Source organism: Carassius carassius, chromosome 42, assembly GCF_963082965.1.
Source record: "Carassius carassius chromosome 42, fCarCar2.1, whole genome shotgun sequence".
NCBI lineage: Eukaryota > Metazoa > Chordata > Actinopteri > Cypriniformes > Cyprinidae > Carassius > Carassius carassius.
In genome coordinates, this window is record NC_081796.1 from 7709702 (window position 1) to 7732806 (window position 23105).

Below are 23105 nucleotides of genomic sequence, written 5' to 3' on the forward strand. Positions count from 1 at the left end.
TACTACAGTGTGAATTGAATGAAATGTTTTTGAACAATTGCATATTATTAGTAATTGTGAAATTATAATCTTGATAAGTCCTGCTTAGATGGGTCAAACTGCATTTTATGTAAATGTAAACTATGATCAATTTTAATTAATAAATACTCCTTTAAAAAAATGATTGACATGTTCTTCTTTTTTCACAATGGTTTTCCCTGTGATTTCAAGAGTGTGGTATTTGTCTGGTAATTTGTTAACAGTGGTCACAATGAGATGGACCACCATTAGGCAGAGTAAAGCAGCTTTTTCTAGACCACTGATATAACTGGATTCTTCATCTTTAAATGTAAACTTTTTTAACAGTGGGAAAAGTTAATCTCCACCGAGTTCCACAAACACTTTTTTTTCTCACAATAGGGTCCCAGTGCAAGCCACTGGGTGGAGCACTGCTCTCCAACACACACACACACACACACACACAAACACACACACACAGTGTGCAGGGGGAGTGTCAGTGGGTAAGAGGAAGGCAGCTGGCATGCAGCTGATTTGTCTGGAGGGTTTCACAGGAAAGTGTGGCATTCACGACCCAGCGCTCATGCAGTACGGTCCGTCCACAGCCTGCTTGCCAGCCTCCACTGCTCTGGCCAGATCCCAAACACACTCAGAGAGAGCAAGAGAGAGAGGAGAGCAGATGTGCTGAGTGTGACAGAGGAGGGAACAGTAAGGTGAACTCTAAAGGGGAATCCTGAGAGCAGAAAGAAAGGCGAGTAAGGACACAGAACTTTCCACTGCTTATATCCTTCCACATTCCACATTATTTTACCACATAGTCAAGCTTTTAAACATGGAAGTGATTGAAGACAGCCATCTGCACCTGGAGGTGCCTGACCCACACAGATCCCTTACTGAGATCTCAGAAGATGAAATCAACCTCCCAGCCTCTGACGAAGAAGACGAGGTCGCCGCCGAAAACAAAGCAACAGTTTCTGATGAGAAAGAAGAGGTAGGAGAGGGAGACAAAGGTGAGATGAATGGAGTCATGGTCTTGGCACTGCTGGACAAAATCATCGGGGCCGTGGACCAGATCCAGCAGACGCAGGCCGGGCTGGAAATCCGTCAACGGGAGATGGACAGATCCGTAACGGGCATCCAGGGGGAACTCACCAAACTGTCCAAAAGCCACAGCACCACAGCCAACCAGGTCAACAAGATGCTAGAGAAGGTGCGGAAAGTCAGTGTGAATGTGAAGACCGTGCGGGGGAACCTAGAAAAACAGGCCGGGCACATCAAACGGCTGGAGAGCAATGAGAACGAACTTCTGAAGAGAAGAAACTTTAAAGTCATGATCTACCAGGTGAGGAGTGTGCACACAGAGAACAGTTAGGATTGCTTCGAGTTTGATCAGGTTTCATAGCTAAGTTACATTTAATTGAAATATCAACTTTGTCCCAGACATTTCTTTTGAAATTCTCTATACAAGTAAAAACGGACAAAACTGAGACAGTTGTTGACATGCAGTAAGATCTATAAAATGTGGATGGAATAGCTGCGTTCATATTGAAATTCATTAGTTCACAATGACTTCACTTCTGACTTCAGATTCAAGTTTCTTGGTAAATCTGAGCAAAGCTTGAGATCTCTTCTGAAACTTGAGTTAAGATGCAAGATTTTCTTTTTCTCAAAAAAAAAAAAAAACAAACAAAAAAAACAAAACAAAACAAAAACAGCTCAATTGAATGTTAGTGGTGTCTAGGAGAAATGTTCGAGAAACTGAAGGAATTCTGTTGGTGTTTTTTCTTTCTTTTCATAAATTACATGTTAAAGGTGATTTTAGACTATACATTTGTACACTCTGAGTGCAATATAAAATATTCAGGGTACATCACGTCACAGTCATAATTGGTAGGGTGTGGCCTTGGTAAAAATGATTGAGCTACATCATACCATGAGTAAATATAAGCATTTGCAATGGCCCTTAAAAGTGTTTGCTTACTTAAAATTGAATGTTACTTCAAATACATAACAAAATATCAAAGCACACTTTTAAAGTGCAACATTCAGGCATGCCGTTACACTGGAGGAAAAAAAGGGTGTCCTGGCTGAAAAATAATCATTACATTTTCTGTTAAGTTTACTGACAATTGCATGCATTGGGCCCCTTTCTTAGTAAATTGAAGTAATATTAATATGTTTGGATCATGATTTTAGTTATATGTTCATATTTAATATAAACAATGAAACCTCTGGTTGCTCTGCTAAGACCTGTGTGAACCTGAGAAGGGTTTACTTTATATATACATCTACAAAAATCACCATATGATTAAAAGCATTGATAAAAAAATGATGAAGAAATATTTTGTCTGCATGCACTGTGTGTTATTACAGTTGCTTCAGCTGAGCTACCTGCTGCCTTTACAAGCAGGGTTCTGTTTGATGGTCACAGAATAAACGAACACTGACATGTTTTAACATGTATTCTCATACATGGCAGTCATGCTGGATTAATGTAGAGAAAGTTTCTTTTTTTTCCAGAAATGGAAAAATACCACAAGCAAAATCCAGAGACTATTTTAAAAGGGTGGGAGTGGTTTGTTAGGGAAAGAAGGAATGGAAGAACAGAGGCTAAGGACAGAGTAGAGGGGAGTGGGAAAAAACAAGAAAAAGGGTAGCTTCAAGCAAAAATAGTCAGAGAGAGTAACTCAGAGAGTCTGTCTGGAGTTAGAGGTTGTTGTTGTTTTGGCTGTATAGTGCAATGTGTAATAGCTTGCAGCTTTGCACAGTGGCGCAAGAACATTCAGAGTTTCCACACAGTGAGTCAGAAGAGGCTGGAGCTTCCTGACCCATGCACACACAATCAACTAATTACTCTTCCGAACATCTTTCCTTCACTCATCAGAGAGGGAGGGTCCATCACAATTCCACCCTGTTATTATTTTGCAAGTTTAGGAAGATCAAATTCCACTCTTTTCATTCATTCAGTTCAGCTTATTCCCTCATCTTTTTGTTTAGATGACTTAGGTTAATTCAACATTATATGGCCAGAAACATAGTCAAGTATGCAAATACATATGTGAATGGCCAATGCATTGCAAGCAGTGGTGTAGTGCAGGGTATACACAGGTATCAATGTATACCCACTGCTTTATCAGTCTGCATTGTGGATACCCAAACCCCCTTTGATGCACTTTATTCTGTAGTGTTCTGGATTAGCCCAAATCATGACAGTCCAGCACATGAGTAGGCCAAACGAATTCAATCGCATGTGAATTAATGCAAATATTGACTAAAAACCTAGTAAAGACAGTGATGGGGTAAGGACCGAGGCGTAAACACGTCATGCAGTATCATGCAGTGTGTTTTCGTTCATACTCGAAGCAGAGTGCACTCTCATGCAGAAAGTCCAAAACTGACTCGTAGAAGTAATAACTATGACATGCCAGGAAATCCCTAATATGGATAAAGGGATGTGGCTATCGAATCCGAAGCAATCTCTTGCAGTAGCTAAGCTGAATAAAATAAAATGTTTTGACTGATGAAACATGAAGTCAATAAACACACAATTGCGACAATATATGGTTTATGTGTGTTTTTCAGGTCATCTCCAGACAATAAAAAGCATCTGAATAATACAGTGCTAACTGACATAGCATTTATTACAGTTGGCTATAGAAACTATTAAATCTTCTGCCTTATTCTGTGATAAAAATGGAAAAAGTGTGTGTGTGTGTGTGTGTGTCATCATAAAATTGTCATTAGGAAATTCTAGGAAAAATATTATAGAATACAAATTATTGCTTATTGCCCAGCAGTGTATTTTATTTCTCAACCAATTAAAAGTAAGAAATAGGAAATTGACAACAACAACAATACAAGTAATAAAAAATGGGGACAAAAGTTAAGAGTATACCCACTTCTCAAGGCACCACTTAACACCACTGATTGCAAGTGTCCCATACAATGTGCATTCTTGTGTTATTGTCTTGAGTAACAATAACAATTACTTGAGACTTTTGACTTCGTTATCGGTTGTGGTATATTACAGAATTTTTTTTGGCAGATAACATATTCCAAAATTAATGAGTTATTGCACGGACATAAAATATATCATTTTCATAGTGGATATCTCATTTTGTTTCATCAGAGAAACCAAATTCAAAATTTAGAATATCTTTCAAAGATTTGATGACTCAAACCTGCAAAACTGTGATAAATCAATTGACAAGTTCTTCAGTCATTACAGTAATTGATTTAAAGGCTGTGACGGTAGGACAGTATTTGTGATTTTTGCAGTGTGTTCTGCACCATTGCGCTAGTCTGAGCCCTGTTGGTGGCTTTTTGGCTGATTGAGCATGTTGAATTGGCAGTGAAGTCCATTTGTGAGAGAGATCGCTCTGATTTGGTGTTGTGCTTAGCGAATCAATGGATTTGAAGAAAAACTAATTTGACAAAGGCAAGAAGGCTTAATTTTCATTTTCAAAGTCCGAGCACTTCCGGGTTTCCTTTTTTGAATAGTGAATACAGACTACTGCCACCTGCTGGTATGGAGAGTTATTTCTTCTCATGCAGGTCGTATGCTAATTGCCCATAGGTTGTAGTTCATCGTGGTGTGCTTAAGCTCACCTTTTTTTGCTTATATGCAGGCAAAGTGAGGCAACACCATAGTCCTCTCTGCTAATTCTTTGAAGTTGGTTTGGAAAATTCACTTTCCAAAATAGTTCGATAATGCCAACAATGGCACCCTTTGTAGCAATGCTAATAATTTGTGAATTGTGTTGCAGTCATGTGAAATCAAGCTTTAGTAGTTGAACTGTACTGTACTGTACTGTAGAAGTGATTACATTAATGCACTTAAATAACATATGTTTCCTATGTTTTTTGAATACATGTCATATGCAGAGTACTGAACTCATCATTCACCCGTGGGATGCAAATCCAACAGTTAGATAGTTACATACATGTCTGATTTGTATGCTTCATGGGTGTGTTGAAATACTTTGTAGGACAAAGAGTATTCTAATCATTTGTCTCCTTCAGCACAGTAGGCCAACGTTCCATATTTCATAATTTCTGAAATGTGTGCCTGACAGACATTACAGGGTCACGAGTTAATGGGCGTTTAGGGGATTTGTTGTGTCCCTGCCCAAACAAGATGCCTCTCTTATCCCACTGAGCCTTTCTGTTATGAGTGTAAAGAATAACAGTTTTCATACATCAGGGATTATTGTTGAGGCACCTGTCAAGAAGTGTGGAAGTTACATGGCAAGCTACTGGAAGATAATCATAATGCAATTTAGTTAGACTTCTGCAATATAAGGAGGAGACGGCCAGTATTACAGTATTAAATTTGGACTAATGCTCATTTTATGATGCTATTATCACACTTTATTGCTAGTAAAAAAAAAAAAGACAATTGTAAGACAATTATTATGGAGAATTTGGTATTTTCCCTTTCAAGCAGATAGGAATCATAATTGTAGGCTATATCGATCTAGCTGCCCGGGGGTGTTACCGGTTAGTACCGCTGACTATTTACATTTCTGACCCCTCTATATCATCATAAACATTCATCTTATTATCTGCTGCTGCTACAACTCTCTCTCTCTCTCTCTCTCTGCTTCTCTCTCTCTTACGCTAACATTCTTTTGACATAATTTTATCACCTTCATTCTTCCTTTTCATTATGTGTTTAATAGCCATTAGAGTGGGTCAAAAGAGTTTTCGGATCAGTTAGCACCAGTTAAACACTATATGTGTACAGTGTGTTTTGGTTAACAGTAAAAGTAATTATTTAATTTTTTTGCATTAAATTACCACAATATTTTAGATTTTGCAACTTTTCAGTTTTTACACTTTACTAAAATTCAATAAACCTCCAAAACATTTTAATAGCATTTATTGTTGCTTCTTGGGCCCTCTGGGCATGAATATAGAGGTATATTCCAGTTATTTTTCCTCTTCTATTCAGTAAAAGCAGGAAAAGGAAAGAGAGAGGAGGGTTGTGTGATAGGGTGTGGTGTCTTAACAAAGTGGAGCTCATATTTACTGTGCTGATTCATGCTTCAGGCATCCTCACTCCCCTGTCTCCCCTTGCTTCTCATCCTATTTGCAACCACTCCATTTCACCCTCCCAGTATAACGCATTTATAAGCCTACCAGTACCTTTCACACCCTGATACTCCCTGTCTCCAAAATCCTGATGGCTCATTATCCTGATGACATTTGATGTGACTGTTACTAATAGCTGTTATGTGAGTTATATGTGTCCAGTGTGTTTTGGTTAACAGTAGAAGTAAAAATGTCTTGCATTTAGTTGCGATGATATTTTAGATTTTGCAACTTTCTGCAAGTTTGTTTTTCCTTTAAAGAAAGTTCTAAATAGAGAAAGGTCTTTAAAGAAAAGGTCTAAATAATGAGGTATGCAAGCCAATAAATTTCATATTAAATATGAAATTTCATAAAAAAAAGAAAAAATATAGCCTAATATAAGAATATAATAAAATAAATTATTTTCATGCTAAAAGGAATATAAGGAAGAATAATTTTAACACTCAACATAGTTTATACACTATAAAGCATATTGCACCAAACAAGGGAAACAGGTTTTTGTTAGCTCAAGGGGAACTGTTTTCAAGTTTGTAGGCTGCTACAAGTAGGGCCAGATAAGGATACTACTGAAAAATCTTAGATTTTTGGCAATGCATCATTAAAACATACTGTTTTGTTTAAGGCAGGTAGTGCATTGAATCGGTACACCTTTCCACTTTGCTTTAAGGGCTGGGTCCAGTGTCAGTCTTGTACATCTACTGAACTGCTTGATTTGTTTCAGTCTCTTTCTAAGTGAGCTATTCTTGTTAGGTTGAATATGGACAATTTGTCTTGACGATATTCAAAAGACTGAGTTTGTGAAGCTATCCATGTCATGAGCTCTAATACCTTTAACCTCAGCTCAAACCTATTTTTACTTTATTTAAGTTTTATAACATCCAGAAATTCTCAACCTGGATGCGCAGCATTGGTTTTAAGACATTTCAGTAGCACAGAGATTGGATATTTCAAGAAAGTAAAGATCTGTGAGAAATACAAGGCCTACAAATACACATGGAAAAACTTGGATCTTGTCCACCTTTCAGAGACTGGAATGCTTAACTGTATCATGTAACTTATATAATTAACATCCATCACATAGTGAGGTAAGTCGATAACTTAATTTTATCTGGCCCTAACACTGGTAGACCATATATGGCAAAGTCACAGAAATACTCCTGTTGTGTACGTCATGTAGAAAAGCCCATTAGTCTTATGTCACTTTGGAAGCAATTTCAGTGCTTTCTCCACTGACCAAAGAGAGAGAAGGAGTGCATGAGACCAGAAAAAGAAGAGAATTAGAGGAAAAGTGTGTGAAACAGAAGCATACAGGGTGAAGTTATGAGAATAGAAAGCCATCTGGGCTCCTAAAACACAGCTAGCACACACACATGAGAGAAGGGAAGGAAAAGCACTAGCGGTTGCTATTAATAGGATCTACTGCATAGCTGTTTGATAATGAAGGGGAGAGGGCTTGTGGATGAGGCTGGGTTATTCTCTATAATTGATCTGGAGCAGACGCTCAGAAAGCTCCATGTCCGGACGAAGGCAACAACAGAATGGATGGCTATATCCACTGCTGGCTCAGCCCATTGCTGTGTGTCTTTTTGAGTTGTTTCTGTGCAATTAATCTTCAGCCGGGCATGAGGCATAACGACATGTCTCTGGTTTTTGGCCAATGCTTCTCAGTTTGGCAGAGACTTTATCTTGTTTGTACTCGATCGCCTAATCTCCATCTTTCCTCTTCTCCTTCTTCTCAAGATTCTCTTTCGTTTAGTGTTGGGTAAACTTATCTGAAACTGTACTGAAAAAGTCAGGTGAAGTAAGTAACTTTAGTAATATTGCTACTTTCAGGTATACTCTTAAAAATAAGTCAATCTACGATTCCATGGAGAACCTTAAACATCTCTAAAAAATTATTTGCAGAACTCTTATAACTGAACACATTTCTCCCATATTAAAACACTTGAATTAGCTCTCGGTTAAATACCGTATTAAAATCCTTCTTCTTGCTTACAAAAAAAAAAAAATGGAAATATATATACTAAATTATGATTTTTTCTTTTTTTTTTTTTTACTGTGGGGAGTATTTGGTACATTACTACTGCTGTACAAAAAGGATGTGCTGATGTTCCACACAGTCATAAATCTCTGTGTAAACACACCTCTCTCTTCCATTGTTATTGGAAAGAGTAACAGCACCATGGCAACCATGACTGTGGTGCCAGCAGTACTGTAAATCAGAGGGCAGAATGGGCCGATGACAACTGTACTGCATATGGGAAAACATCAGTCTGAGAAAAGGGTTTCAGCTCACCACAGCCTGGAAACTGCCTGCTTTGCTTATAAATCTCAACATGGCGACGAACGCACTAGTTACTCCATGCACCATGCCCTAAGCCTTTAGTAAACATTTTTGAACAGTCTGTTGTTGATGAATATTGAAATAAATGATTGCTTTGTGAGTTTCAGATGCTCTGTGATGCCAATGTTCACTTTCTCAGAGCAGTGTGTTCCAATGGAAGCTGGCCAGATCTGCCATTTTATAGCATGAGTGATTACCCAGAGTTTGTACTGAACTCCACATGGATGTGAATCTTCAAGGACAGCTGCTATTGCTAAGCACACAATTGCCACAGTTGCCTGGACAGTCACCATGATGATACTGTTGTGCGGTTTCCATGGAAACACGCAGTGTTTATGACATCAAACAGTTTAATTTGGGGTTGTAACAGTTGAACAGCTCCCTCTATCTCAACAACAGCCTCTGATTCATCAAACAATACTCCCTGCAGGGAAAACTAGCATACCATCACTTTATATAGTCAAAGTTCTCTCTCTCTCTCTCTCTCTCTCTCTCTCTCTCTCTCTCTCTCTCTCTCTCTCTCTCTCTCTCTCTCTCTCTCTCTCTCTCTCTCTCTCTCTCTCTCTCTCTCTCTCTCTCTCTCTCTCTCTCTCTCTCTACTTTAAAACATTAAAGTAGAAAAATAACTCTTTATTTTCCCTAGGGTCTGTCCACACAAATATTTTCCCATTTCTCTCTCCTTCTATTTGTCCATTTATATAATAAGGAAGGATTATCGGTATAAAAGAACGGACAATTCAAACTCTGAATTCTGATGGGATAACATACGCCTGTGATGGCACATTAAAGGCCATTCATACAAAGAACAATAACTATAAAAATCGCTATATCAATAACTATATAGCATCCATACCAATGCACATTAATGCTCTGTTTATTAAAATCTCAAGCTCTTTTGAGATGCATTATCCTAGGGTAGTGAAGGCTAGTTTCAGGGCTGCAGTCCTATGATTGCATTAGGAAAACATTTGTGAATAATGAACGTAACACTAACCTCTTGGCATCCAATTTGAATTTCAAAATAGAACATTGCATCTGTGTGGAATATACCTTGAAAACTATAAAATGCTACCCTGGTTGCACTTTTTTCGAACATTCTATTTGGTACGTGGTGCTTTTGGCTCCTTCTGTCTAGTTTTAATTATTACCAACACATTTGCATTTAGAGCATTCTTTTCCTCTTACCCAGGTTTTTGATTAACGCATTCCATTACTGAAACAACTTCTTTTGCAGTTTGGATACTTTTTTATGAACTATTCACATTTCAGAAGTGGAAGTCGTAACTGTTGGAAAAAACTTCTATAGTGGTGAATGGAAACTACAGCAATTATAATTTTTGCTTTACCATTTGCTTCATAGCAAAAATAAATAATAATAATAATAATAATAATAATGCGTTCCCTCTATTTACTATTTCATTCACTCGATTTATAAATTGTGCACACAATTGAGGGAACGCAATAGTAATCGTGTGCATGTTTTAGTACATTGAGGGAACGAATTAGTAAATCGTGTGCACAATTTATTTATTTTTTTCTTTCATGTCATGTGCGGGGCTCCATATGAAACACTTACACAGCAGTGTTAACTAGTTAACTGTGTTAATCGCGTTTACTGTAATTTAATGCAGAGGTAAGGTAACACAATATACATGAATATGTTAAAAAATTTGAATATCTGTGGAAACAGTCATTGAAAAGGGTCCAATAGAATGGAAGGGTATTTAAAACTCCAACCCGAAGGGTGATGGATCACGAGGAGCCGAATTTAATGGCATAAATGATATTTGCGAGCTCTGGTGGAGGGGAATATTAATTAAATGAGACATAAGGGAAACTGTTAATATGTTTGCTTTATCTTTCTGCTAAATAAATCAAGTATCACTTTTAGTGTGTGCTTATGTTTATTTTTGACTTGTTTGTAACAGAATGTGCTCCACAGACAAACACACTCCACACGTACTCCCTTCACTGGTGCTCTACTTCCATTTCTTGTTATGCAACACATCCGGAGGATTCCCTTCCACACATTCAGATATTCTTGGGAAAACCCCACACCCACTCTCTTTTCCCTCTGCTCTGACCCCGTGCTGGAGTTTGTGGGTGTGGTGGTTGGCTGTGAATGGAAAGGTGGGGTGGAGAGTGTTTTGGGAGGGAATCCCTCATCGCCATGGAGACGAGGCAGTCAGATGTGAAAGAGCTCTTCACATGTGACTGAAGAGAGACGCTTCTGCGAGGCAGTGGAAATATTCTGCCATCCACACACACAGTTTTCATTTATCAGTCTGCTGACATGTGGAAAACATTTTCATCTTATTTCTTTGTTCTAATGAGGATTAGAGAATTATGTCATTAAATGCAACCATTATGTTTTTTCAAACTTCTGTGGAACAAAGACCTAAATATTTTGAAGAAAACTTCATGTAGGTTTTGCCATGTAATGACTATTCATCATTAAAAGAAAACAAGCACTATACACTCTTAAAAATAAAGGTTCTTTATTGGCATCTAAGTCTATGGAACCTTTCCATTGCACCAAAGGTTCTTCTTTAGATTATTAAAATGTTGTTCTTATTACTATTTATCTAATTATATTTTTTTCCTTTTTCTTTTGGGAGCCCAAAATGATATTTTCTTCTAAAACAACAACAACAACAACAACAAAAAAAAACGATACTGTCTGCAAAAGAGGACGGATGAATGAAAGTATAAAAGACAGGAGGTTTCTACTGACCAGCTGTGGTTGAAGCCAGCTGATATCAGCATTTGACAAACCTGCAAACATACAAGAGTCAGACAGACAGAGAGACAGTTCTTCTTCACACCATGTGACACACAGAATCAAAGAGAGCTCTTGTTGTATCAGATTGTGTTTAAACACAGCATATCAAACACACACACACACACACACACACACACACACACACACACACACGTGAACATTAAATGGGTCATATGATGAGATTTCAAAATGCCCTTTCTCTTTGGAGTGTTACAAGCTTTTGGTGCATAAAGAAGATCTGTAAAGTTGTATCTAAAGTCTCAAATCCAAAGAGATATTCTTTATAAAAGTTAAGAGTCCACCACGCCTACCTAAAACGGCTCATTCTAACACGCCTCCACATCTCTACATCACGATGTGGGAAGATTTGTATAACACCACACAAATGTTCATTCAAAGAAAGACGGCGTAACTTTTATTCTTTCTGCTGTTACTGCTTTCACCATGTTGTGGAGACGCTGTGTGTTTCATTGTGAAAGTGAAACTACTTTGTTTGGTCTTCCAAAAGAGGACACAACTAGAAATCAGAGGCGCATTTTATGGGGGACAAGGACTGTTTCCTGAACCAGTAGCCTACAATGCTTTCGTGCACAAAGGCTACTTCTATAAAGTGGGCCAATTCCTACTTTGCAAGGACAGTCTGGCGCTTCTGACTCAGAGCCTGTAAGTACGTTTTCATATTTAAAGAACACACTAGTTTTGAGCAGTGTAGAGTAGCGCTTGTTGTTTGTCTTTTCTCAGATCTCAAATGCAGACATGGTTTTGTTTACCCGGCGCTCAAAGCATAAAAAAACAGTATAAGTCATTATAATTAGTAATTATGTCCCCACTGGATGCAACAAATGCCTCGTTTGTTATGAGTTTTATTGGTTTTGTCTCGGGACTTGGCATCACAGTATGTTAAGGAGCGTCACACGCTTGAGGCATTCAGCCAGTCAGAACGCACTGGATAGCTGGCCAATCAGCATACACCTTGCTTTTCAGAATGACGAGCTTTTTAAAAAGCAATGCGTTTCAGAAAGGTGGGGCAGTGCAACAATAATATACATTATGTGTTAATGTGTTTTTTGAAAATTAAACCACACAAACACATTGCTTTACATCAAATACACAAAATAATGTTATATTTAGCAATGACATATGACCCCTTTATCTGTATCAGAGACACACAAACAACTCTTCTGTTCATGTGCTCATATATAATGTCAATCTCTGTAGCCCATGGCCCTCCATGCTTCTGTGGCTGGCACATGGAAAAGTCAAGCAGTTTGTGATGTGTTCTCAGCTCTCTGTATGTGACTCATACATACTTATGTATGTGTGTGTGCATGCAGAACACCTTGTGTTTGAGAGAAAAAAGGGGAAAGCCATTGCATGACACCATTTTTCTTCCCAGACCAAAATGAGCCAGTGACAGAATAAAAAGTAGGAATACTTATGAAACGAGTAGCTGCACAGATTCAGATACACTGTATGTTACTTGTTTCCAAGACAACTGTGCTGTGTATCTGCATGTAATGGGTGAAAGCAGCTTCTCTTCTCTTCTCTTCTCTTCTCTTCTCTTCTCTTCTCTTCTCTTCTCTTCTCTTCTCTTCTCTTCTCTTCTCACAACAGCGCTATCTTGAATGATACAGGATGTACTTTCAGCAATTACATTATTTTATCTGGAAGTAATCACTTATCTATTTTGCAAGTATGAAAGGAGAGCCCTGTTTTAGATTAAAATATATTTACATCTTTGTGCATTTTTTGCACAGTGTAATCAGCAAATGAATCATGCACTTTACACAGATAGACTAATTATTGACTGTTCAGTGCATAATAACAAATATATAAAGGGATTTCTGTCTCATGGTTTGACAGGATCTAAACCCTTCAAAAGGAAACAAGTTTAAAGAGTTTTTGTTCTTCTTTTTTTCTTGGGAATGTGAAAGCTCTTATCGTTCCCCTCATACACACATTTACTCGCATTTTCCAATCATTTGCAATGGAGGAGTGTGTGTTTCCCTTCCTCTCTGTTCAGCAGAACAATGCAACATTAACTTGAGAGAGGCACTCTGGGATGTGGGCTCACCAAGGTGACTTTCTGACTTCCTCTGACATGTTTTCCATCAAACTGTTCCTCCATTAAAACTGCTTTTAAAGAATGTTGTTTACTCAAAATCATTGACTTTCTGACCTTTGGGTCTTTAGTTCTATAGATTAGATGCCCTTCTAATACTGTGAACATCATTGTGGTATGACTATTTGAAATAACACTGTACTACTACTATGTGTAAAAGAGTGTGTATCTTGAAACCATAGATTTCTCTACTGTTTATGTTAGCACGTTAACATTAGCATCAGGTTCATTACCTTAACATTCATTAGGGTTATACATTGTTTGTCATATTGTAAAAGCTATTGTGCTTGCGGGGACCTGGATCCGTATCAAACCTGCAACATGACCTCTCTCCCATCAGATCTACACTTTTTTATTTTGATACATGCAAAAAGCTGATGAATAAGCAAAAAAGTCTTTACTTAGACCCAAAGAAATTGTTTGTGCCTCGTAAAATTATTTTGGTAAAATACAGTCATTTCTATAGAAATCTGTGCAAACAGGGGTTTTGTGTGAGGGCATAAGAGCTGTACAAAAGATTTCACTCATATCAAGTTGCTTGGTTTGATAATAACTTCTGTGTGGATGTGCTTCATACTGTGCACTGCCATTTTTGACAATAGAACATGGATGTTTGCGTGTGAAACTTGTAAAGGGAGCAGTCACAAAAGTCCATTTGGGGGCAAAAGCTCAAACTTTGCCATTGACAAAAAACAATTTTTATATTTGTTAGTTTGGTCTGGGAATGTTGGCAGGGACATTAACAGAGCAAATCGGAATGACTCAATGTATCACACTAACGGAAAGTATGTCTCCTTTACAGACAAGTCAGAGCATTGTGCTGTAGAAAAAGAGTGTGCTTGGGAACGAGGGGCTTTGGAATGCTGGGAATTAGGGTCGGGCAGGAGGGTGGGTGCTAGTCAGGTCGGAAGGGAAGGGCGATGAAAAGAATGGAAGACAACAAAAGAAAGAAAACAAAAATTCTGTTGAGGAACTTAACTACTTACAGTAAGAGGAACGGCTCTTGCTGACTATTGCATGTTCTCCATGTGTCAACCTCTGTTAGAATGTATTTAACATAGCTCTTTCATAAGCACATGCTTGTTTGACATTACAATTAGTAAAGGTTTGCATAAGGATTTCCCTGCTAAAGTTAATACAGAAGGTAGCTTTTAGAATGCAATTTTAACTGATACAAACACAAGTGCATCATATAATGTTTGCAGTCACGCTACAAACATCATAAAATCATATCAGTGACCAAGTGAAATCAAATATTCTGTCTAATAATGGCCTTGTTGTGAATTTAGCATGTGGGTGGGTGTGTTTTTGTGAATGTGTGCAAGGTCACCATTAATGTTAGTACGGATACTGAACAATAGGGCCATTTAATGGGATAAATAAAGACAGGAAATTGATTGTTTTGGCACTGTTTAGTTTGGAGATCTGTTACAGACTTTTGGCAAAGGAGGCTTATTAATTTATCATTTCCCTAAGGAGAGAGATACTGTGGACAAAACCTATGACATTTTCAGCAGAAAGTATTAGTGGTTCTTGCATAATGGTGGCATGTTGGTACAGAAAGTGGTAGTTGGGGTTTTTATTAAGTTATGGCCTGAGTAAAAAGGACCCACCACTGATTATCTTAATTGTTGTATCTAGATAAAGAAAGAAAGACAACTTACAAATGTTTTAAGGAATGTGAATTATACATTGTTATTTTTTTGTCTCTCTACAGGACGAAGTGAAAATACCTTCAAAAGTCAGTGTGGCCAAGTCCATGAAGTTTCCAGAGCCTTTGGAAGGAGAAGCTGAAGGTGAACACAAAGCGGCAGCAGAGGAAGAAGGAGAGGACAAAGAGAAAGTCCATCTGGACTTGTCCTCTGATGAAGAGGAGGTGGAGATTGATGAGACCATTGAGGAGTCTCGAGCAGAGCGCATCAAACGGAGCAGCCTACAACGTGTCCAGAACATCAAAACCGTTTTCTCCAATTACAAAATGGAGAAAACCAAGCAAAAGACCAAGGAGAATTTGGAGAAGACCAAACAGAAGACCAAAGAGAATTTGGAGAAAACTCGCATGAAGACCAAAGAGAACTTGGAAAAAACCAGGCAGAAGACCAAGGAGAATCTTGAGAAGACCAAACAGAAAACCAAAGAGAACCTGGAGAAAACACGTCACAATATAGAGAAAAAGATGGGCAAACTCGGCAATCGGATGTCTGTGAACCCCGAGCGCAAGGAGAAGATCAAGTCCTCGCAGAAGAAGATGGTGAAGTCTTTCACTCCTGACCACACCATCTATGCTCGCTCCAAAACGGCTGTCTACAAGGTTCCCCCGTTCACCTTCCATGTGAAGAAGATTCGTGAAGGAGAAATGGAGATCCAGGGAACCGAGATGGTGGAAGTCATTGGGGAAGCAGAGGAGGTGGAAAATGCAGTGATGGAGGGAAGAGAAGATGAGGAGATGGAGATGGATGATGGCGATATGGTGGAGGAAGATGACGAGACAGAAGATAGTCCTGAGATGAGAGCGCTACTGGAGAGGGGAGAAGAGCTGGTGTTAGTGGAAGACCATGATAGAGATAGCGATTAGTGTGTATATGGGCGCATACACATTAGAGAAACTTGTTACAGAACATTTTACTGGTAGGATTAAGATTGCTATCAAGTGCCAAATTTGATTTCTAAAAGCTCATCTCTCTAAGATTCTGATCAATTAATTGATACCTAAAGAAGTTTTGGTTACTTAACAGAGCATCAGTTTCACCAAACCCTGATTATTTTCTGCTACATCTTTGTGGAGCAAGATCCCCATTAAAGTGTTTGCGGCGTTCTCTGACATAGCATAACTTCTAGTGTGTAGGTGCCCTAAGCATGTGTGCTGTACTGCTAGTCCAGATATTGGATTCTGCAGGAAAATGTGAATGTGTCTGTTTGCATGTGTTTATTTGCTTCTTTTATAGCAGCAGACTTTTTCAATCAAGGTGACTTCGTTCACCCAGTGTTTGTGTGAGTAAGTGATTACTGTACTAGTCCAAATGACCTTAGTTCCTTGAGTTCATCTTGTTTGGTAAGGGTAAGGGGTGGGGACTAGGCGTTGCCAGCCAATAAGATGCAACATGGTATATGGGAACATTATTGAGCTACATGGACAGCATGAACATAAAATTGCAACTATATGAAACAGATAACGGGTGGCTTGATCAAAAGAACAACAGACTTTTTGGACAGGTATTTTTTTTTTTTATAAAGTAAGACCAATTATTTTTCTTCTTTTTCTAGTCTCACATGTAAGAGCCACAGACTGTTCTTCACCTTTCATAGAAGGTGGAGGAACAAACCAAGATAAGAAAACCTGAAGTATTGCTTCTAAGTGCTCATATATATCTTTTATATTTCTCAGAGTTTAACGAATAATGTTACATTTCCTTACAACAGGCTGTCTTAGTTAAACTGTCACACTGATTATTTTAGGTCTCAGTGTGACAAATTACACAAATAGTAAACAGTATAAAAATGGAAGAATATGAAAAAGCATTTTAACATCCAAAATGATTATGTGAATACATGTTTTTGTCCTTTTGCATGAGGTTTACTGGAAACTCCCAAATCATACCGATGATAAAAGAAGTAAAAATATCTATAAAATGATCTTGGTTGCAGAATGGCACTGCAGGCTTGCTCAACAACAAAGGCACCAGTGCTCTTTACCCATTTAAAATTACTGTTTATGTAATACCTGTACGTCCCCTGGTGGACATATGTGGTAATGTAATAATGGGCAAATAAGAGATAAAACCTCAGCCTCATTTATTGACCTAAAAGCACAAAAGTTATAATAAGTGAAACAGGCATGAGCAGCAAAAAGCTTTAGATAATGTCATTAGCACCTCCAATTTTAAATTAAACACATATGATAATGAATCACTGCTATTACTTAGAGCACAATAATGTTTAACTCCATTTTCCTCAATGCTCAGATTGTATCATTTCAGAAATTGCGTAATCTTGCAAAAGTTTTACTCTGCTTGTAGCATCTTAATTTTTGTTTTGTTTTATTTTCTGCTTGTGTAGCTGATGATGCATATACTCTCTTGTAATGTCACACGTCTTAACCACTAATGTGATAATAAAACCAATCATGCTTCACATTCCATGAGTGCAATTTATTTGATCAAAATGAATGTACTTTTTTTTACACTGTATTATTGTTTTATACTGCATAATTATAGTTGCATCAAGCATTTTCCTTCTTATGTCACACTTGCCTATATTATGACAGTAAAATAGCCAGCAAAGGAATTCTGCATTATGCAACAACTTATGTCCATACTATCATTTCTAACATGACAACTAGGGTGGTACCTTTTTAAAATGGATATGATTGTATTTAAGGGTCCAATTTGGTACCTTAAAGGCAAGGCAAGGCAAGTTTATTTATATAGCACATTTCGTACACAATGGTAATTCTAAGTGCTTTACATAAAAAGAAAGTAAAATAATCATGAAGAAAAATAATAACAAAAATAAAAACAAGAAATTTTAAAACTTTGGAAATTAATTAAAAAATGACTTATTTAAAATGAATTTAAAACGGTTAAAAAATAGAAAATGATTTTACATAAAATACAGTGAATACGTAAAATACAGTGCAATCAGTTCGGTCATCGCACAGTGCTCATTCAATAAATGCACAGCTAAACAGATGAGTTTTGAGTCTAGATTTAAACGTGACTAGTGTTTTAGCACGTCTGATCTCTTCTGGAACCTGATTCCAACGGCGGGCGGCATAGTAACTAAAGGCAGACTCCCCTTGTTTGTGTGAAGCCTTGGTATTTCTGACTCGATCCTAATGATCTGAGTGGTCTGTTAGGTTTATATTCAGTGAATATATCTGCAATATTTTGGTCCTATGACATTGAGTCATTTATAAGCGAGTAAATGTACTTTAAAATCAATCCCAAATGTAAATGGAAGCCAGTGTAAGGACCTGAGGACTGGTGTGATATGCTTAGATTTTCTGGTTCTAGTCAGAATCCTGGCAGCAGCATTCTGGATGAGCTGCAGCTGTCTAATGTGGTAGTCCATCTAAAGGTACATATTAGAACCTTATGAAAAGGTACGGTAACAGTGACAGCTTTTGTACCTTTATTTATGAGAGTATAATACAAGAACTAAGATACAAGATAGAGTGCTCTTAGTATTTAAGACATACTGCTGCAGCACAAAATGGAGGTAATTGGTATTAACTAAAGTTCGGGGCTGGGGCACGCCCAAACAATCACCTGACTTCTAAGAACCTCCATATATACCGGGCCACGTCACGTCACACTGCACTGCTAGTCTCGTTCTCTCGAAGGACAGGTGTACTTGCCTGGTCTGAACGGCGCGCTTTTTGATTCAATGTCACTGACAACACTCGACGATCACCTCTCATCATTCCGCTCACAGTCTCTTTCAGAGCGTTCGCGTTCGATTGCCCACATTCTGGGCCTCGAGCGCCCACTCACAGGCTCATCTCAGGCAGATTCTGAGCCCAACCTCCTTGCTCTCTGTCAGTGAGATCCGCGGCCGAGTTCGCCATCATCACTTGCGTGGTGGACGCAGAAACTAAATTCTCGCTCCCATCGCGGCCGCTCTCTCACGCTTCCTCAGCGCTCTCATTGCACGTCTTCTAGAATCCAGAGCTGAGGACAACTGAACCACAGGTCGCCTTCAACACGCTCTTAAATCCAAGGTATCCAATTTAATCGTGCAGATAACAAACAGTTATTTCAACTATATTTAGTTTCAATAAAACTTCTGTCGTGACAAAATTTGAGCCCTCAGCACTTCCGGCAACTCCACTCTCCCACGGGAATTCTCCTCAACATCATCAAACCGCAGCGCCCCCTAGCGGCAGGCAAGATGTAATTCCACCTGCACTCAAGCAACCTGATCTCTCTTCTCTATGCTCACATTTCGTTCATAAAACTCCATCCTTTCATTCCAACATCCATTCCTATACCCTTCCTTTCAGCTGATTACAGCAATACGGCTCACAGCCCAAAGACACGCAGGCTGGTCAAATCGTACAGTCTAAATTGTTCCCCACTTGACTCGTATGTATTACAGACTTGTGCACGGATTGATTTTATGTATTAACTGATTTTTGCCATGACGTATAGCCTCATATGCTGGTATGGCTTAATAAGTAAAGAGACAACAATCAGCAATACGGCTCCATGTTTTCTAATAATTCTCTACAGCTACTTCTAAATTCCAGATGCCCATTCACCGTCCCTCACGCCATTCAAAACTAAAGGAGTGACACGTCTTGTGTATTATTTAATCTTCACTCATGCAGACCAGCCGGTCTCCCTTCAACCTCCAATTCTATTTAAATCTTCTTTTCATTACCTACCTCCCAACCTCATCCCGCATCTTGCAACACACCCCACTCACAAACATCCTTTCATCCCAACATCCTTTTTTCCACCCTAACTTCAGCTGTAACTACAGCTACAACAGCACCGCCAGCAGCACCTCAGGTGAAACGATCATTCCGCTACAACAGCACCGCCAGCAGCACCTCAGGTGAGACGATCATTCAGCTACAACAGCAGCCCCACCAGCGCCTCAGGTGAGACGATCATTCAGCTACAGCAGCTCCTCAGGCGAAACGATCATATATCTATAACAGCACCGCCAGCAGCGCTTTAGGTGAAACTATCATACAGCTACAACAGCGCCTCAGGTGAAACGATCATACAGCTACAACAGCAGCGCCTCAGCATCCAGAATTCAGTTCCTACAATCCACAGTCAAGAGCAGTCGTCATAGCATTATGAAACGTATCCCATAGTCATAACAGCCATCCTTGGGGGTTTGAATAGTCTGAATCTGCTCATCTGCTCAGAATATGCAGTAGAAATTGAAACCATAAACAAGGGATGACTACGTTTGGCAGTTATGCAATTCATGCATAGGCCACTTAATCTACTCAACAACAATTCCTCCTCCAAGCAATCCTATACCACGACTCCTTAATCTCGTAAACCGGCTCTTCGTCTCTTTTCCCATTTCAGAAGTTAGACTTGGCTCCAGAATAAATGCATCTCTCGCCGGTCACACCACAAACCAAACACCAAATTGGCTTTCCAAGATGTTATGCTGATGGAGGTAGAACCCAATTGCAGACAGTTGTCACAGCAACACAGTTTATTGAACAAATAACAGGAAAAACAAAACCCACGAGGGGGCAAAACAAGGGCTAGACAGACGAAGGATGACTAAACTAGACTAACACTTGACAAACTAAACTACAACAGAAACAGGAACAAACTACTATTTAGACAAGACTTTCAACAGACTTACTCACGGACAGCTCAATGTTAGACAATGTACTGACACAGGACAGAGAACATGAGGGGATTAAATGAGGAGCAAACTAATCAGGAACAGGTGAGACAGGTGAAGGCAACAATCTAATGATTACAAGATGATGACAAGGGGGCGGGGTAACGTGACAAGACAACGCAAGCACATGGCCCAAACAAATGGCCATGTGCTTGCACATAAAACATGGGCCTGTCATGATCCTGCCTCAAGACCAGGAAAAATCAGAGACAAGAAGGCAGAATCATGACAGAACCCCTCCCTAAGGGAACACTAAACACGTGACATGACAGACTGAGACCAGGACACAAACCAACAAAACATGACAAAAACTAACAAAGGCAGACACGAAAACACGACAACCGGGTTGGGATGAAACAATAAAAATAACAAACACGGGAGGGGGGGCGGAGGAACAACAAAGTTCATGGGGGAATCTCCATGGTGGGTGGGTGGGACTGAAGTCTTGGGTCTTCCGGACGAGGGCTGTGAACAAGGACTCCGGGCAGGTTTGGATGGGGACACACGAGGGACAGTCTTAGGGAAAACAGTTCGGGGTGAAGTGGTGACAGGAGCGTCCGGGGAAATGCACAGGGGTACAGAGGGCGAAGAAACAGGAAGCCAGACCGGGGGAACAGCAGGGGACACAACAGGACACATGACAACATCTTCTGGACACAAGACAACATCGGGGTAGACAGAAACTGGCTCGGGAATAGCGCTCACCGCGGCTGGCTCGGGATCAGCACTCACTGCGGCTGACTCGGGATCAGCGCTCACTGCGGCTGGCTCGGGATCAGCGCTCACTGCGGCTGGCTCGGGATCAGCACTCACTGCGGCTGGCTCGGGATCAGCGCTCACTGCGGCTGGCTCGGGATCAGCGCTCACTGCGTCTGGGGACAAGACAGGGCTGGCGGGGACCTCAAGGATCTTGACAAGACGAGACAAATAATCGGACAGGGTCCTGGCAGCAATGGCCACAGGCATCTCCTGACGAGCCGAGACAGACTGCAACACTGCTTCTGCTGCAGTGTCGGCCGCGGCTCTCTCCTCAGCGCTCACGACTGCTGACTCTGACACAGTTCCTCTTGAAGCTGGTTCAGGATCAGCGTTCACTGCTGCTGGTACTGGATCAGCGCTTACAGCGGCTGGCTCGGGGTCAGTGCTTGCAGTAGCGGGCTCTGGAACAGCGCTTGCAGTAGCGGGCTCTGGAACAGCGCTTGCAGTAGCGGGCTCTGGAACAGGCGGAGATGAAGAACGAGAGGTTCCCCTTCTCCTCTTCTTTCTCCTAGGTCGCGTTGCAGACGCCATGGACGGACTTGTGACTGGTTGGGGAATCTCAACAGGAGCTGTGACTGGGGCATGGAGGACAGTCTCTGACAGGGCTGATTCAGTCGCGGAGGACTCCGATGAAGAATCCCAAGACACCCTTCTCCCTTGTTTACCACGGAGACTTTCGGGGACGACTGAAGCCTCAGGGGTGGAAGTGGAGCCAGCTTGATTCCCCAGGGGAATCACTGACAGCTTGGGTGATGGTGACGACAAGGTGGAACCCCGCGACTCCCTCTGCGACAAACAATCCACCATGTCACCAAACGAGCAGCAGACCAGCTTCTCCCGTTCTGCCAGGGGTGGAGGAGCGTTGAGACCCACTATGAGGTAGCGGTTGAGGAGGATATCAGGTAGGAACAGCCTCCTCTCGTTCGCGACCCGAGCGTACTCTCTCAGGGGCCGCTCTCCCTGGGGAGGTATTGGCAGCTTGCCATTCTTTGCATCGTCGATAGCCCTCTGCCACCATTGTGCAAGGTTGTCAGAGTTGTGCTCTACCAAAGAGGACTTACTGTCTGCTGGGTTCTTTCTTGGTCGGTACATTCTGTTATGCTGATGGAGGTAGAACCCAATTGCAGACAGTTGTCACAGCAACACAGTTTATTGAACAAATAACAGGAAAAACAAAACCCACGAGGGGGCAAAACAAGGGCTAGACAGACGAAGGATGACTAAACTAGACTAACACTTGACAAACTAGACTACAACAGAAACAGGAACAAACTACTATTTAGACAAGACTTTCAACAGACTTACTCACGGACAGCTCAATGTTAGACAATGTACCGACACAGGACAGAGAACATGAGGGGATTAAATGAGGAGCAAACTAATCAGGAACAGGTGACACAGGTGAAGGCAACAATCTAATGATTACAAGATGATGACAAGGGGGCGGGGTAACGTGACAAGACAACGCAAGCACATGGCCCAAACAAATGGCCATGTGCTTGCACATAAAACATGGGCCTGTCATGATCCTGCCTCAAGACCAGGAAAAATCAGAGACAAGAAGGCAGAATCATGACACAAGAAGCCATTTTTAATAGCCTTGCTCCAAGCATGATTTCCACTCTGCC

The 23105-nt window shown here is 40.2% G+C and overlaps 1 protein-coding gene across 1 annotated transcript; it reads left to right on the forward strand.

Moving 5' to 3' along the window:
* Positions 1 to 511: 511 nt before the first annotated feature.
* On the forward strand, positions 512 to 16937 carry LOC132124522 (caveolae-associated protein 1-like). The gene is made up of 2 exons (XM_059535584.1): positions 512 to 1339; positions 15056 to 16937. The coding sequence occupies exons 1-2, from the start codon at positions 830 to 832 to the stop codon at positions 15911 to 15913; spliced, it is 1368 nt and encodes a 455-aa protein (XP_059391567.1). The 5' UTR covers positions 512 to 829; the 3' UTR covers positions 15914 to 16937.
* The last annotated feature ends 6168 nt before the right edge of the window (positions 16938 to 23105 follow it).

Excerpts from the sequence above, each read along its gene's own strand:
- LOC132124522 (XM_059535584.1), top strand. The coding sequence starts at position 830 with ATGGAAGTGATTGAAGACAGCCATCTGCACCTGGAGGTGCCTGACCCA. Across the intron at positions 1,340-15,055 it reads TTAAAGTCATGATCTACCAG|GACGAAGTGAAAATACCTTC; the intron begins GTGAGGAGTGTG and ends GTCTCTCTACAG.